This window comes from Sinocyclocheilus grahami, unplaced genomic scaffold (genome assembly GCF_001515645.1).
Source record: "Sinocyclocheilus grahami isolate Dianchi unplaced genomic scaffold, SAMN03320097.WGS_v1.1 scaffold200.1, whole genome shotgun sequence".
Lineage (NCBI taxonomy): Eukaryota > Metazoa > Chordata > Actinopteri > Cypriniformes > Cyprinidae > Sinocyclocheilus > Sinocyclocheilus grahami.
In genome coordinates, this window is record NW_015505379.1 from 298,277 (window position 1) to 315,577 (window position 17,301).

General features: G+C 38.6%; 1 protein-coding gene across 1 annotated transcript in view; it reads right to left on the reverse strand.

Annotated features, from left to right (window-relative positions):
* Positions 1-2,417: 2,417 nt before the first annotated feature.
* Positions 2,418-17,301, reverse strand: part of LOC107595322 (dynein heavy chain 2, axonemal) — a 165,735-nt gene continuing 150,851 nt past the window's right edge. The window contains 14 exon segments of the mRNA XM_016285691.1: positions 2,418-2,717; positions 3,501-3,575; positions 5,638-5,817; positions 9,419-9,463; positions 11,596-11,781; positions 12,675-12,866; positions 13,316-13,409; positions 14,285-14,352; positions 14,355-14,383; positions 15,517-15,541; positions 15,752-15,982; positions 16,134-16,278; positions 16,620-16,810; positions 17,019-17,163. Coding sequence (XP_016141177.1) covers positions 2,634-2,717; positions 3,501-3,575; positions 5,638-5,817; positions 9,419-9,463; positions 11,596-11,781; positions 12,675-12,866; positions 13,316-13,409; positions 14,285-14,352; positions 14,355-14,383; positions 15,517-15,541; positions 15,752-15,982; positions 16,134-16,278; positions 16,620-16,810; positions 17,019-17,163 — 1,690 coding nt within the window. The 3' untranslated portion in view covers positions 2,418-2,633.

Consider the following 17,301-nt stretch of genomic DNA (forward strand, 5'->3'; position numbering starts at 1 on the left):
TTTTACATTCATGCTTTTGCATCTCTCCACGAGCCGCCCCGGAGCAACAAGTGTCAGATTCATGCGAGGAAATGCCAGTTGTTTCTTGTGAAACGACCCCTCTCACAGTCTCAGTGGGTCTTAGGTGGGAACATTGGGGTGATAAATAAACCCTGGGGACTTCATCCTCCTTTTTGCGACTCAAAAGATGTCTTTCTCTCCCTTCCTCTTTTTAACTTACATTTTTTTACGAAAAAAAAAAATCTGAAGTACTCTAAAAGAACACAATGGCGCCTTGGAGGCCAATTTGAATGTGAATTAGACATGTTGCTATGAGCACCCCAACAACCAGTTAGAGGTACAGAGACACAGACCTGTGGCTGAATAAAGAGCTCCTTACAGTCTGAGCAAGTCTGGCTCTTTCAGAAGAGGATGGCAGAGTGAATGCAGCCTTACACGGAGGCCACCCTCACTCTTGCTTTCTCTCTCTCTCTCCTTCCCTCAGAACTATTCTTCTGTTCCAGTTTCTCTGCTCTCTTGTTCTCTTCTTCCAAGAATTTCCTTCAATCTTCTGAGTGTCCTGAGAAGATTGCCGCTCCTCTCCCCCCTCCGGCTCTAAAGAACAAATATAGCCGTATACGTCAATCATCAAGGTCCAATCTGACTGGAAAAGTGGAGTGAATGACCACAGTTGTCAGATTTGAAGGAATAATTCCTGTGGATACAGATGGTTTGGCGGTAAATGTCAACTAATTGGATCACAGTTGCACAATTTTGCGAATTTTCTGAAATGACAGTGTCCTCTATTTCTAGAAATTTGACATGTGAACTCAACTGAGTTAGCTGGATTTGCTGATTTGACACAATCCTGGATTGTTCGGTTCATCTCAGAGTTGTTGTCACAGCAACAGGTCTGTAAGCACAAACCTACTGGGAAACAGGATTAGATTGTGGCTTCACCTCCTCATTCTTTCAAGAGCACCCTTCTATATCATACAAAATAGCCAATCCTTCCAACGTTTTACTTATTACCATTACTTCATATATGTTGAAGCCTCTATAGAACAAAATGTTGTACTTTTGAACTTTTTATTCATCAAAGAATCCTGAAAATAGTATCATGGTTTCCACAAAAAAAAAAAAATATTAAGCAGCACAACTGTTTTCAGCATCGATAACAATAAGAAATGTTTCTTAAGCACCAAATCTGCATATTAGAATGATTTCAGAAGGATTGTGATTAACAGCTGCTAAAAATTCAGCTTTGCCATCACAGGAAAAATAAACAAATACATGATTTAAAATGGAAAATAGTTACCTTAAATTGCATCAATATTTCACAAACAATAAGCTTTTGATCAACAAATGAAGCCTTGGTGAGCATAAGAGAATTCTTTCAAAAAACAAACAAACAAACAACAATCTTACCCAAACTTTTTAACTGTAGGGCAAATATGTTTATATTTTAAGACTATATGATGCCAACTTATTACATTGCACTGTCGTTCGTGGTTTTGAATATTGCTGTACAGTATGTTTACCATAAATGCATTAGTGCATATCTGCCACGAACATCAGATGCTACAAACCAAATTCTATTTGAAGCAAAACAAATGGCTTAGAACAAAAACATTTTTAAAAAGAGAAAAAGGCAGGTTCCTCTAAAAAATTAAATGGTAGAAAATTGTCACTGAAAATATGAATTAATAAATGTGACCCTGGAGCACAAAACTAGTCTTAAGTCGCTTGGGTATATTTGTAGCAATAGCCAAAAATACATTGTATGGGTCAAAATTATGGATTTTTCTTTTATGCCAAAAATCATTATAATATTAAGTAAAGATCATGTTCCATGAAGATATTTTGTAAATTTCCTACTGTAAATATATTTCAACTTAATTTTTGATTAGTAATATGCATTGCTATGAACTTCATTTGGACAACTTTAAAGGTGATTTTCTCAATATTCAGATTTTTTTTGCACCCTCAGATTCCAGATTTTCAAATAGTTGTAGCTCGGTCAAATATTGTCCTATCCTAACAAACCATACATCAATGGAAAGATTATTTATTTATTGACCCTTATGACTGGTTTTGTGGTCCAGGGTCACAAATGAATAAATAAAACTACACATTCAAAGACTCAGAAGAAAGAAGAACTTATATTCCAGTTCAGTTCATTTCAGAGATCTAAGCAACAAGTCAATTGTAGTGCCACCTTGTGACCGATTCTCACAAAATTCGATACACAGCATCTTGCTGACATCCTGCAGGCATTTACTTAATTTCATGATGATTGTCCCATCAAGTGAAATTATTGGTTGTTAATTTTGTTATGTCTGGACAATTTACAACAACACTGAATGTGAAAATGTTTTATTAAACATTTAAATGAATTCACAATTCCTCAAGTTCATAAAATGTAACAAATTGCCTGTGTTTTCATTTCAGCTCTTGGATTTAGCACATATTAAATTATCTCCTTAAATTAAATTTACTTGTGCTTGTGCTCTGTTGTGCATTGTATAAAATTAGATATGGAGTGTTAGTTAAGTGTCACTGAAAGTGTGTGTGTGAGTGTGTTTAGTTATCAAGGCTCATGAGCAGAGCGGTTCCTCTCTTGATCCAGTGATCATAAGGCACAGCTCCAGACTTCAGATCAACTGCCACCACAAATGACGGGCGACCACTACCGCCGGACCGCACAGGGTAGTAGTAGCAGGGACAGGAGTACATATCTGCCCAAACACACACACACACACACACACCATAGATCATGACATACTCCTAGATCGATTACAAAACTATACAGGTATTCAAGGGCAGGCTTTAAGATGGTTTAGATCCTACCTGTCCGATCGCTACCACCTTGTTCATTTAAATGGGGAGTCATCTCAATTATCACCAGTAAAATATGGAGTGCCCCAAGGATCTGTCCTAGGTCCTCTGCTATTTTCGATATACATGTTGCCCCTTGGTAATATTATTAGAAAATACGGGAATGCCAACCCCTCAGAGGACCTCAGATGATGCCAACCCTGAAACAACATACAGAACTACCACATTTTGCTATAAGTTTGATTGCATCATATAATAATTGCTGTTAATAGTGTTCATCGTCTGTTTTATTACGACTTTAATTGATTTTTCCGTACATTTTTGCCATATGTACATTAATTGACAGTCACCACTGATAAGCTACCACTAAATATTAGTGGGCACCTGAGACTTGTACAAATCTTGTAGAAAGGCGTATAATAGGTGCCCTTTATGAACTACTAACAATAGTCAAGAAAATATTTGACTGTGCCCACAAAAACTACTAAACAACTAAAGGGAAAATTACAAATGTTAACATAGATCCCTGGCATGGGCTGTTTTTCTGCTTTGGAGGCATGCCACATGAGTAGTGACAGAGAGGGAAAGAGAGAGAGAGAGTGAGTGAACGAGCAAGACTGAGAGAGATGCAAATATCATGTGCATCAGCTCCTAATGGACAGCGGATGGCAGCAGTTACTCACCTTGGGAGGGAAAAGCAGATTCTTGTCATCCATAGTGTTGACAGTGAACTCCCAGGATAGAGTGTCTACAGACACCTACACAGCAAACACAATGCTGATATCAGAATCACTGCCAGCAGAAAAAAAAGCTTGTTTCCCTATGGGGACCTCAATTTAGGTCCCCACGGTTACACGAGTCGGTGTGTATTCAGGTTTAAGTCCCCACCAGGATAGAAAAAACATGTACACACACACACATACATACACAGTGCTGCCAAGATCTGGCCACTTTAAGTGTATCCTCAGTTCTTACTAGCCACCTGTCGGTTTGTGGGGACATTACACATTAGGACATTTGTTTTTCAGGCCATTTGCTGCAGAATTGGCTGCCCCGAAGTGTCGCAGGTGTCTCTTGATCATAAGATGCAGCTCATTTTGCTGCTGTGCTCCTGAAGCCTGAACTGAGCAGAGTGTGATTTTGGGGGAGCGTTTGAGAACTCCTGTTTGTAGATCCCAAAAGGAACCGAGAATAAACACCATCACTGGGGCATTAGAAAGGGTAATGGAGTAGGAATGTGCTGCGTCCCCTGCAGAATGTGTGAGTAAGTGAATGTGAATGCAAAGTGTCAGTGAATGTAATGCGGTAAAAATGTGTTACCGTGCATGTACTCAAATGAATTATAGACCATTGGTTTGCTGTCTGAAGTCCATATGAGAAATATAATGCAGCATTTATAAAAAAAAAAATCCTCTTGGCAAGTTTCCATTTGTGAGTTTGGAAATCGTAATTATGAAGTGATGTGCACTGAATTGATTTTGTTCAGAATAAAATGAACAGAGCAATTTCATACTTCTTTCTCTCTCTTTAAATCCCCAGGAAGATGTTTTAGAGGCTGGAGCACCAAAATGAAGCGCAGAAGACTGACATTAGGTGTGTAATTGATGCTTTATCTGTGTGTATTTTATCATTCTTGTGCTTCTACAGAGAATGATGGGGACTATTGCTCAGACACAAGCCTGTTGCCTCATAATCCGGCTGAATGAGTTGTACTGCATTTTGTGGCATGGAATGCATGGAAATTAATTGTACAGTTAACATTCACAGTTACAATAGGAATTTGTTTCTGCCATGATTCTGTAATTTTTTTAAAGGGATAGTTCGCCCAAAAATCATTATTTACTTTAAAATAATTGTTTATGTACAAAAGACGATATTTTTTTAAATGTTGCATTGTTGTTTTGACCATACAGTGAAAGTCAGTGGGGTTCAATGTTGTTTTGGACCCCACTGACTTTCATTACACAGATTCTGAATCTGGTTCAGATAGTTACCTAGTTACTTTAGATAGTTACAGTATACTACCATTCAAAAGTTTGGGGTCAGTAAGATATTGTTAACAAGTGTCTTATGCTCACCAAGGCTAGATTTATTTGATCAAAAATACAGTAAAACAGTAATATTGTGAAATACAATTACAATTTAAAATGACTGTTTTGCATTTGAATGTATTTACAATTTGTATTTATTTCTGTGATGACATAACTGAATATCTGTCAGGACCACTATCGTCAAAGATGACTGACAATTAGCATACAGTTTGGATTGGCGGTATGGTTCTGTTCTGGGCAAGAACTTCCCTGCACATCCATGCAGCCTAGCATGGATGAGAGCAGGGAGAGCAGCGACCCCCCCCCCCGCTTGATTTTTAGCAGCATTTACAACAGTCTTCAGTGTCACATGATGCTTTAGAAATCATTCTCATAATATGCTGATTTTCTACTCAAAAAACATTTCTTATTATCAGTGCTGAAGACAGCACTGATAATCTTTATTTTTTATTTTTTTATGGAAACCAGTATTCTTTGATGAATATAAAGCTACGAAACAGTATTTCTTTGAAATAGAAATATTTTGTAACAATGTAAAAGTTTTTACTGTCACTTTTGATCAATTGAATTGGTCCTTGCTGGGAAAAAAACAACAACAACTTCCTCACACCAAACGTTTGAATAGTAGGATATCACTGACTGAGCTCTCTAGTGTGTGTGACTGAGTAAGTATAAGAGGACACTGATGTCCTGAGAGTGTGCTAAGACTCTGTTAAGCATGTACGAGTCTCGTGATGTGTTGTTAACTGTATGAGTGTGCGAGTCTCACATTGTTCTGGCGTGCAAAGCTCTGCAGTACAGCGGTGAGGAAGCCCGTAGGGAAGGTAAATCCAGACAGCCAGAAGAGGACAGGAGGGTGAGCAGTTGGAGGGGCCCAGCGAGCAAACTGCTCCACGTGCTGGCACAGGTACCTTGTCCAAGACGCCAAGGGCTTCAGAGATGGGTACGCCTAAGGATGGAGAGCGTCTCATTACTGATGCGTGTCTTTTTTAGTGGTGTAATTAAAATTATCTTACTGTTCTACAACAGTATTTGCTCTCAGCAGGAACTTGACACCAGATGAATGAAATCTTGTCAAGGGCATAACATCAACTTCAAATGGCACAAAATAGCTTGGTGACATCTATCTCCGCTTACAGTAAGGCCTTTCTTTGAATATTGTGTAATGCAGAGTTCAGCTGGTTTATGAGAACTGTCGCTCAAGGCCATTGAGGAGGATACAAAGGAAGAATTTATGCGGGTTTGGATGAGATGCATTACTGTCTGTCATGAAGAATACCTTGAGTGACTGAACTGCAGAATATAATATTACATCTGGACTTGAACGATTTTTAAACAAATCTTACATAACCAGTTGAAACTGAGCAATTAAACTAACATAAATCTGATGGTGCAGAACAGTATGGTGCAATGTTTTCTCAAATTCATGGGACTGAAGAAATTATTCACCCTTCAATATTATTTTTGGTGTTCAAAGAACAAAGATATTTGGTTTTGATAAAAAAAAGAGAAAAAGAAAAATCAAACATGAGTCAAAGGACTTGATTTGTGCCAAAGGAATTAGCATTTCAAATGCATGATTAGTTTAATTTCACGCTGCGCCATAAAAAAAATCCGTTATGCATTTAGGTTCTCGCTGACATGAGAATGAGAACATTTTGAGATATTTCTAGGCAGAATAAACGTTGTCGCTTTTACCCTTTGAAACTGGGACAACACGGAGTGTTATAAATGAGGATAAAAGGTTTTGATGGAGTATCTGCTGATGTTTTAATCTGATCTAGCACTCAAGCGCAGTAGTTCCCAAACTTTACCACCACCCACTCACCAAATTGAAGCTGTGCATGAAAATGGGGTGCCCTAAATAATCAACTAAACCCTTGCTCCGACAATGCAGCACAGAGGTGGTATAAATGTATTGACAAATTAATCACAATCGTGGGAACAAGTGTATGATGTCCAATGTTGATTTTCTTAACTAGGCAGTTTAAAGACAAAGTTTGGCAATTAACTGAAACAATATAAGTTTAAATGGAAGTATTAAAATGACTAAAATACACAAACAAATGCTAAATAGAAATAAAGCCTAATCAAAAGAACACAAAATTATTAAAACTGAAAATACAAAAATAAAAACTTATTCAAAATTTTAAGTAGTAGTAAATGTAAGTAAATTATACTAAAATAACACTCATTTGGCACGTGTGGACCTAAGTTTGCACAAAGTTCATCAAAAGAATGAAGGTTATACACTCTTATTTTGTTTTCAATAAGGAAAATTATACTTGTGGTACTTATGAAAATAAGAAGGGCTATTTGAACAAAAGCATTTGTAAAATGCTAATTTAGTTCTGTCACTAATACTTGTAATGTCACATTTTATTAATCAATAAGCTAACATGAATAACATCAAAGTAATTTTCCACCATTACATATATTTACCTTGGTGCATCATATGGAGGCCTGGAGCTAACTATGTAATGAAGACACATTGTGAGATATAAAGTCCTACTTTTGAGAAACAAAGCCACAATTACCTTTTTAATAATTTTTACTCAGAAATGGGCTTCCACAGATTGGAAACCACAGATCCCAGGTCAGCGAAAAAAGAACACAAGATTCAATAAATGGTGGGAGTGTTATCTTTTAATAGCCTTTAAGGTCACAACGGGTTATGTCAACAGTGTCAAAGTGACATATGAGGCCCGACACCGTCACCACTCACAAGCCAGCAGTTATAAAGAGCATGAAAGAAAGCAAGATGGGAGAAAAAAGTGAAATGATGAGTGAAGAACAGCAGGAGAGAGTCAGTGGCAAATGAAAGTCATACATCTCAGCAGAGATACAACGAGTCACAGCCAAAATATAACAGTGGACACAGTGGACAGAGACAGAGGAACTGTGCGTTCAGTGTTAAAGATAGGCTGACGGATGGAGAGAGAAGGAAAGAGAAAAAGAGACAGACAGTAATGAGGCACCACAGACGGCAGAAGGACAGTCCCAGCTGGAGAGGAAGTCTTAATGGATGCTTTCCACTTATTTTGTAAAAGAGGGGCAGAAAGACAGAAAACGAGACAGTGGGATGGATGGATTGGCATTTGGATCAGTATATAGGCCATACGCTTACTGAAGTAAACATGGTTTTGTTTATTCAGTTTATTTGAGTCCAATTACCCTTAGCAATGAACCAAGAAGCCTACACACACACACAAATCTACATCAGAATAGTAAGGCTGTACTGTATCACACAAGGTCTAACATACAAGACTGTCCATGTTGACCTAAACCCACACACATGGGCATCAGTAACACATCTTGTAAACCGAGGCCTGTGCATTCTTGACATGAATTGAGCATGAGCGTCGATAACAAACACAAAGAGTGTTTAAACCCAAGACGAGTGTGTTTAATCCTCTAAATGCGGCTCTGTTCACCTCATCTTTCACAGAGCAATCCTTTCAACCATTCATTCACACACTCCTGTTGCTCTCCGCTGAACACACACCTCTGACCTCACAGCCCACTTTCACACACTCATGCAGGGCTGTATTACAACTACAACATGACCTGGTGTGTGTGATTCATAGAGTTATGAAGAATTGTTCCAAAACCTAGTGAGATGCTTACCTAGATAGCATTTTAAAGGAAGCAGAGGGAGCATATGTTACCTTCTAAGATAATTTGTTTTGGCCAAATTGTAAGCATTCATAGTTTTCAGTCACGTGACTGGCTCGAAGACCTGGCGGGCAAAACATCCATGGAACTGCAGCACAAGCCTGTCAATTTTCCATTTGTTTCCAATCCACAAACATTTAGATAATCTCTCAAAAGGATAAAACAAAGATATGTGAACAAAATGCAAGTTTTGGCCATTTGCAATACATATAAAACACCCGCTGCAATATTTCAATTAAAAACAGCGACATTCTAAAATGTTTAATGTGAAAAAAACATCCATGGAACTGCAGCACAAGCCTGTCAATTTTCCATTTGTTTCCAATCCACAAACATTTAGATAATCTCTCAAAAGGATAAAACAAAGATATGTGAACAAAATGCAAGTTTTGGCCATTTGCAATACATATAAAACACCCGCTGCAATATTTCAATTAAAAACAGCGACATTCTAAAATGTTTAATGTGAAAACACTTAAAGTGCCATCAAATTCAGTATACACTTTACTGATGATGTGTGCTTTATACAGGCAAGCAGATGAGCTTGGAATATGAACGCAATGCGCTAAATGGTTTAGTGTTTTCTTTATAATGGTTTTCTATGGGAAAACATTTAATGTGAAACTTTGCAATTGCGTTTATATTCTGGGCTCAACAAATGTTTCTTGAGCGCCAAATTAACATATTAGAATGATTTGTGAAGGATCATGTGACACTGAATGGCTGCTGAAAATTCAGCTTTGTCATCAAAGAATAAATTACATTTTAAAATATGAACAAATATACACTTAAGCAATTATTTTAAATTGTAATAATATTTCACAATACAATTGCTTTTTTTTTTTTAATGGTAGTGTATAGATGTTCTCTCTTACCATTTCCTAGAGAGGAGGCACACGGGCATCATGAATAAATGAAATCTGAAATAAAATAAGTTTAAGTTGAATCACTAAAATTACTAAAACTGAAATGCAAAAAAGCTAAATAAAGTTATTAACAAATTTTATAAAAAAACAAGCAACGAAAATAATTACAATTATATATATATATATATATATATATATATATATATATATATATATATATATACACACACACTGTATATAAAACCTAATTCAAATTATAATAAATACTATAGTACAGGGATCCTCAAATCTGGCCCACGAGATCCAATTTCCTGCAGAGTTTAGCTCTAACCCTAATCAAACACACCTGAGTATGCTAATCAATGTTTTCTGGATCATTAGAAAATAACAGGTAGTTGAGTTTGATCAGGGTTGGAGCAAAACTCTGCAGCACATTGGCCCTCCAGGGCAAGATTTGAGGAACCCTGCCATAGTATATAAACTGGATAAAAAAAAAAAGTTTTTCAAGGCAAACGTTGAAGTTGGCTTGCAAAAATCAAACCAGAAAGTTTGAAAAAGTTTTAAAAGCTAGAATGTTTTTGTGTTGCCATGTGGTTGCTTGGGTACTCAGGGTGGTTGCTAAGGTGTTGCTATGCGGTTGCTAGGGTACCCAGAGTGGTTGCTAGGTTGTTGCTAGGGTACTTGGGGTTGTTGCTAATGTGTTGGTATGTGGTTGCTAAGGTAATCGGGGCGGTTACTAAGGTGTTGCTATGCGGTTGCTAGGGTACTCAGGGCAGTTGCTAGGGTGTTACTAGGATATTCTGGGTGGTTGCTAGGTTGGTTTGGATGGTTGCTAGAGTGTTGCTATGAAGTTACTGGTAAGTATCATCACATTGCTAGCATGTTTCAGATAGATACCATACTAGTTGATAGTAATGCTGCAATTAATAGTTTGTGAATGTTCCAATCATGATATTTAAAGGATTTGGTGTGAACTGTTAAATAGTTTAATGTGCTAAAAAGTTGTTAAAGCTTGCAAATATGCACAGTAATATATATATATATTTTTTCTAGCATTGGATTTGTAAATTGTGTGCCAAAAGAAAAATCTGCAAAGGTTTATGAATATGTTATATTTCTGTGTCACATTGCCAGACTTGCCGTGAACAATCCTTGTATTGGCTCATAAAAATGTAAAGCTGTAGGGCAATTTCATACACATTCGCAAAATAACACATTCTTTAGTTTTTATCTACAGGTCATATCAAATAACTGATAGTAGCTAAACTGTTTGTCACTAAAACTTCACAGATACTGTAATTACTGGCAATTTCTATTTCACCCTCCAAGTCCAGTAATCCATGCTATTTCATTTCTACTACTGCCTATAACTTTAGGGCTGTCTCTGCTATGCACTCAAGTCACCATGGAGGCACTGTTTGAGGGTAATTATAGGATGTGGTTGCTATAGTAACAGATGTTCCAACCAGGAATGCAGTATTGCTGGGTCCTGCAAGACCAGCAGACTCAGAAGAACTGGAACACATTTAACACCAGACGCTACTAGATTCAACTTTTGGCCCCATGGGGGAGCTGTTGGTCTTCATTAAACCAGAACTGTGGCGGCAGACTTACCGGCTGAAGAGGACACAGGGGAATCGTCACAGCAGGGTAAAGAGGGGTGTCAGGGATCAAAGGGTGTGTGTGTGTGTGTGTGTGTGTGTGTGTGATGGCTTGACATATACTCAATGCAAAGTTTGTGTGTGAGCAAGTAATGAGAAGATCTGTCCATGAGAGTGTGTGGGATTTTCTTGTTTTTTTTTTGCAACCAGGGAATCAGTCTCGCCATATGGGGACGCTCTATCTCTTCATAATGTTCATAAATTTGGACTACGATTTGATGATCATACAAACACTAAAGACACTGTACAGTGTTTGGACCGAACAGAGAACACATTAGAGATTCTGTGAGTGTGGTTGGATTTACTAGGCTGAAGTTTGGTCACAAATTTGTCCCCAGAAGTGAAGCAAATCCGCCAAAACGTTACTTTAGGGATAATAATAAATTAAATAACTCATGTTTTTAATCTAAAAATGCTAAAAGTTTTCATTAAGATGCAGGGTTAGGGGTTTATTTAGATACTAATTTTAAAAAAATGTCCCCATTCAACTTCATAAATGTGTTTATGTATGTGTGTGTTAACTCACTTAAAGAAGGGCGTATCAATAACAGCAAGACAGAAATACTGGTTGATGTAGGTGGTAAGCAGATGCCGGTCCAAGTCGTCAGTCACATGTCTTCCATAGTTGATCCCAGCGATGAGGAACTTGAGAGCGTCCCAGGGGATTTCCTCATACTCATCCAAATAAAGACTCAGAAGATTCTCACTCACCTGAAAAACAAAGAGAAATTAATAATTGCTGTAAACAATCAGTCTTCACAAACCCATTAAATCGCCAGAAATGCATATAGGTTCACAGAATAAGTCCATCTTAAGATATATTTTTAAAACATGTTTTTTCAATAATAATATCATAGCCATAGGCAATAGCTATTAAATATGCAGCTTATAGGGTATAGAAAAGAATCACCCTCCTTTAAAATAATCGCATTTTGTTGCTTTGCAGCCTGAAATGAAGACAGACACAGTTTTTGTTTTATCCAGCTGTATTTACTCAGTGCAACTTATAACATCCAAGTAAAAGATATAACACCAACATGTCAGAAAAAAAAATCACTGTATGATTTAGATAAACAATTTGTTGTTTTTTTGTTTTGTTTTTTATTGACGTGTTTTAGAAGTAGTATGGTAAAATATCTATAAATGAGATCATGGGTGTAATCCATACACAGAAACTGATGATGATGGAAAATTTTTGTCTTTGCACTGTGTACTTTTTTTTTTTTTTTTTACTTTTTGCACTTTTGTAAATTTATGGCCTGAATAAAGACTTTTGAAGATTTTTTCTTGAAGGACATTGTGTGCATAATTTCATGCTTTTTACTACTACAGTATTGCAAAATAAAAAAAAAAAAAAGAGTATCTAATACCAATAATCATAATCATAATTATTATTTGGGAAGAGGGTTGGCACAAATTGCATTTTCAAATGCAAGATATAAGAGACCCTTGTGGAGTTTGTGTGGAAGCTATGAAATAAATATACTAATAAATGCATGAAATAATGTACTTTAAATGTATATGAAAACGCAATTTCTTACTTTGGGAACCACAGAAATCAGTATAAATACAGACAATTCACATCTTTGTCTCTCCTTCTCTACCTCAAAGTCAGAGTCATTGAAGCTGTAGACAATGTTCCAGCCGAGCTGTAGGAACTTCTTCCTCTCCAGGATGACGCTGTGGAAGAAGCAGAGAGTGAAGAGCAGCTTACGGTACAGCAGCAGCCGCGAACAGCGCGAGAACTGAGACTCAGACACCCGCTGATAGAGACGCTTCATATTCCACTTCACCCCCTATAGAGACAAACAATAACACAAACAAACACACACACACACACACACACACACACACACACACACACACACACACACACACACACACACACACAAAAACCTCTTTTAAAACCACACACAACACTCAAAACATCAGACTATATCTTCCTCTCCAGGATGACGCTGTGGAAGAAGCAGAGAGTGAAGAGCAGCTTACGGTACAGCAGCAGCCGCGAACAGCGCGAGAACTGAGACTCAGACACCCGCTGATAGAGACGCTTCATATTCCACTTCACCCCCTATAGAGACAAACAATAACACAAACAAACACACACACACACACACACACACACACACACACACACACACACACACACACACACACACACACACACAAAGACCACTTTTATTACAACACACACCATTTCAAACATCTGACTATAGTGTGTGAAGTGTGTGTATGTGTGTACCCTGGGAGGCTCAGTAGTTATTTTGATGCCCGTCTGCAGGATAGCAATGGGGTATTCTGGGTGAGGGGAGGAGCTTAGCCACAGCCGGAAATCCCAAGTAGATATAACTGCAGACCGGAGATCTCCAAAATGTGGCGTGAACTCCAAAAGTGGGCAGAACCTCCAAAATGGGGCGGGGTCTCCACGCACAAAGACTTTCACCATTGGCTCTGGCTCCAGCCAATAGTTATTGACTTACATTTCAAAATAAAACTTTATAAATTAAACAATTTCTAGTTCATTTAAAATAAAATATGCTATATAAATAAATATTCTCCATGAGAGCAGAGCCCAAAGCTCGTGGCCAGTGGTGTTCGGACTGGAGTTTGAACCTCTGCATAATGATATAAATGGGAATCACCCACGAGCTCTCCCGCGAGCCATCCCAGCGCAGCGCAGGGGAAAGATTTTACTCTATGGCTTTGTTCTAAGCAACGGGGGCATCCCGGGGCTCGAAATTCGCAGGGTAGGAGGGGGTAGTGATGCTGGGTGTAACTAAAAAGGTGCCATTGTCCCATGAGGTCTGGTTGGGGAGTTACGGAACGATCTCATATCGCATAATCTTATCAACTGTTTATCTCCTGAACTGCATCTTTCTTTACCACGCTATTCAGCGCCAATCCCGCAGTGCAGTCAATTTCACTGGTTAAGGTTAGGGTCAAGTGTGGGGTAGGTTTAGGGGTTAGCATTTTTGTAGCATAGTGTAGGAAAGCAACTCTTTAATTGACACAACCAATACAATCTTTAGAATCAGCTGTGGGGCGGAGTTTGCAATTAAGTGGATTAGGGGGAAAAAATGTGCATGCGTGTCATGTGCCTGTCTGGCAATGGGAGGAAGCCACGCCCTATTTTGGAGCTCCCACCCCGTTTTGGAGTTTCCGCCCCCATTTGGAGATCTCCAGGCTGCAGTTATACCCTTCTCGGAAATCTGGATGACATTCTTGGACTTTTAACTCATCTACTAGCTTATCCAGCTCACACATCCAAGAGAGAGAGAGAGGTGACAATTAGCCAAGAACACCCAATGATCTGCCAAAGAGAAAGAGTTTGTTTAGTAGATTTGGTAAAAGTAAATTAGATTTGACATTTTCTGAAGAAAATGTGAGTTGTGTTTGCTGGTGCTAGGGCATTATGTGTGGTTACCAGGGTTTTTTCATGTGATTGTTAAGTTGCTTTTAAAACAAGGCTGTTTCTCAATTCCAAGAACACAAAGAATGGACTTGCGTTCTTGTGGAGATCAGTCTTGCCAGGCTACTTTTCAAAAACGTTTTGGACGCCCATCAACGTGCATCATTACGATACATTCACACGCGGCGTCAGCGCTTCTGATTGGCTGATGCATGCATTGGCGCTTGAAAAGTTTTTAACTTCTGCTGCAAGCAACGGACCAACGCGACGCAACGGACCCACAATTCATTTCGGCAATGCTTGACGTCACTCCATTCAAAGTAAATGAGAGGCGTTGTTAAAGTTAATGTGCACAGATAAATCATTTATAATAAACACTTAGGTTACGGATTCAACGGAAGTCGTCAGCAGCACTGCACAGGACTTGCTTGAGAAGAATGTCTCCAAAGAAGTGTGTTTTTGGTTGTGAGGGAAAGATAACCTTGTTCAGCTTCCCAAAGAACCCAGAGTTACGTGAACCGTGGATGCAGTTTGTTTTTCCGAGAAAACAAGTTTGTGTTTCCGGGAGTTTTGCGAGTGTGATTGTTTGTTCCCGTCATTTCGGTGACAAATGTTTTATAAACAAGGCCCAGTTCAACCCCAGTCATGAGCTAGAACCACAGGCGGTAAGTAAAACTGCATCAAATTTATGTTTTGTAGGCAATGGGCACGTAAGTGCTTGTGACTCTTTAGCTCCGCCCATAGCACACCTCAAAGAGCTCGGCTGTTTTCAGAGAGAAGCGTAAAGCTGAATCTGTCTTTTATAAATCTGATAAAACTAAAGACTCTTCGAAGATATGAAGGATGCAATACTACTATATATGGTACTCAAGATTAACATGAGATTGGCCGAAACTGTGTGTGTTATGTCCCGTTTAAACTAATGACTCTTACGAGCCAATTCTTTTTAGTGAATCAAACACATGTTTTACTTTGGCTCATGGCACAAAAATCAGTGAAGTTACTGACTGATTGTTTATATCACATGGAGTTACACATCATGAGTTCTGTCACTGTAAACTTTGTGCAAACACACCTTTTGCAAGAATAGGATTTTTTTTTATTATTGATATTCTCATCATTAGGTAAAGGAACTTATTTATCTTTTTTTTTTTTTTTCTTCTTCGAAAGTACTGAAGAAATCGTTTGAACCATTAAGGAGCCAGAATTGTTCTGATTGTAAAATTCCTAACCCAAACCTAACCCTATATCCTAAAATTAGGTTCCCACAATGTACGCAAAACTTGACCCACACACACATGCAGACATATTACCAGGAAGCAGTGCTTTCTCTGGTTCTGGATTGGTGTACCAGAGGTGCCAGTCTTGAGGGTACTGCTCAAACGAGGCCATGAGTCCATGGAAATTAGTCAGTTTATCCAGTTCAGTTATGTTGTCCCAGTTAGAGTCCGACAGCCAGCTAGAGCAGGGCTTTTCCATCTGTTTCTCCTTATCCAGAACCTAACACACACATACACACCACACAGAATGCTTTATGTAACATGAGGACTTTTTCATTTTTAAACAAGTCAAGACAATCCTTTCCCATAATCCACTTTCAGAACCAGTACACACACACACACACAAACACACTCCCCCATGCAGCCCTCACCAGTCCCCCCCCGTAGAAAAAAGCTGTATTCATCAGTTGAGCTTCCTGGATGTCCTCCAGGATCTTGGCGCAAATGTGGAAACTGAACAGGAGCTTGTGACACTCAAACAGTCCTCAACAGGTGTATCTGCAAACAGATCAAACACTCTGACATCACTCTGAAAGTCAGCTTAATAAATAATAGATTACATATTGAAATATTTTTATTTATATACAGTTTTTTAAAACTATAATAATAATTCACAATATTACTGTTTTTATTGTATTTTAGATCAAATAAATGGAGCTATGGTGAGCTTAAGAGGCTTCTTTCAAAAATCTTACTGATTGGTAGTATATACAGTATATGTAATAGTTTTTTTATTTAATTTTTTTGTTACAACTACAATAGTGACAAAAGTACAGTGAAAATACCCCAAAAACAGCACATTAACAAAGTAACACTTCTGTAAATATATGTGTATGAGTGTGTGAATTTGTGTAGACGGCGTAATGTGGTGTCTGTTGAGGTTGTTTATCCTCTCCTCCAGTTTGTGGCTGCGGGAGCTGCTCTCTATACTCAGGTTGAACAGGTTGATGTAGGCATCCAAAGAGAACTGATACATTGGATCTATATAGCCCAGATCATTCAGTACAAAGAGCAGGATGGACGCCCTCTGGGCGCAGGGGCGGTAGGCCTGAACACACACAAACACACAAAGAGTGGTGTCTACAGCTTTATATGCCTCTCTTGCTATCAACATCCTCATCTCAGCAGTCTTTTTATCTCTCTGCTTTATTCAGAGGTGCAATCTTTAATCCAATCTGGCAACCCTTTCAGCACCCTCCCTCACACCATCTCTCTCTCCTTGACCTCCCCCTCATCCCTCTCTCTTTCTCTCTCACCTCTCTGGCGGTATCGATTTGGCTCTCGGTCAGTTTGCTGATCTCCAGTTGCTCTGCGACCTCTGTGGCCGTGACTTTGGAGGTCTGCAGGGTGTTCACCAGCTGAACATCATCCAGTAGGGAGCCGGACGCCTCATTCAACAACCTGTACACACACACAAGCAAAATGGATGAGTGCAAAATGTGAGACTTGCTAGTATAAATACACTGTTGATTAGAATGACTGATGTGTTAGTGGCACTATTATAAAGGTGTTAATGCAGAGCTGTGACATGTGCAAGCG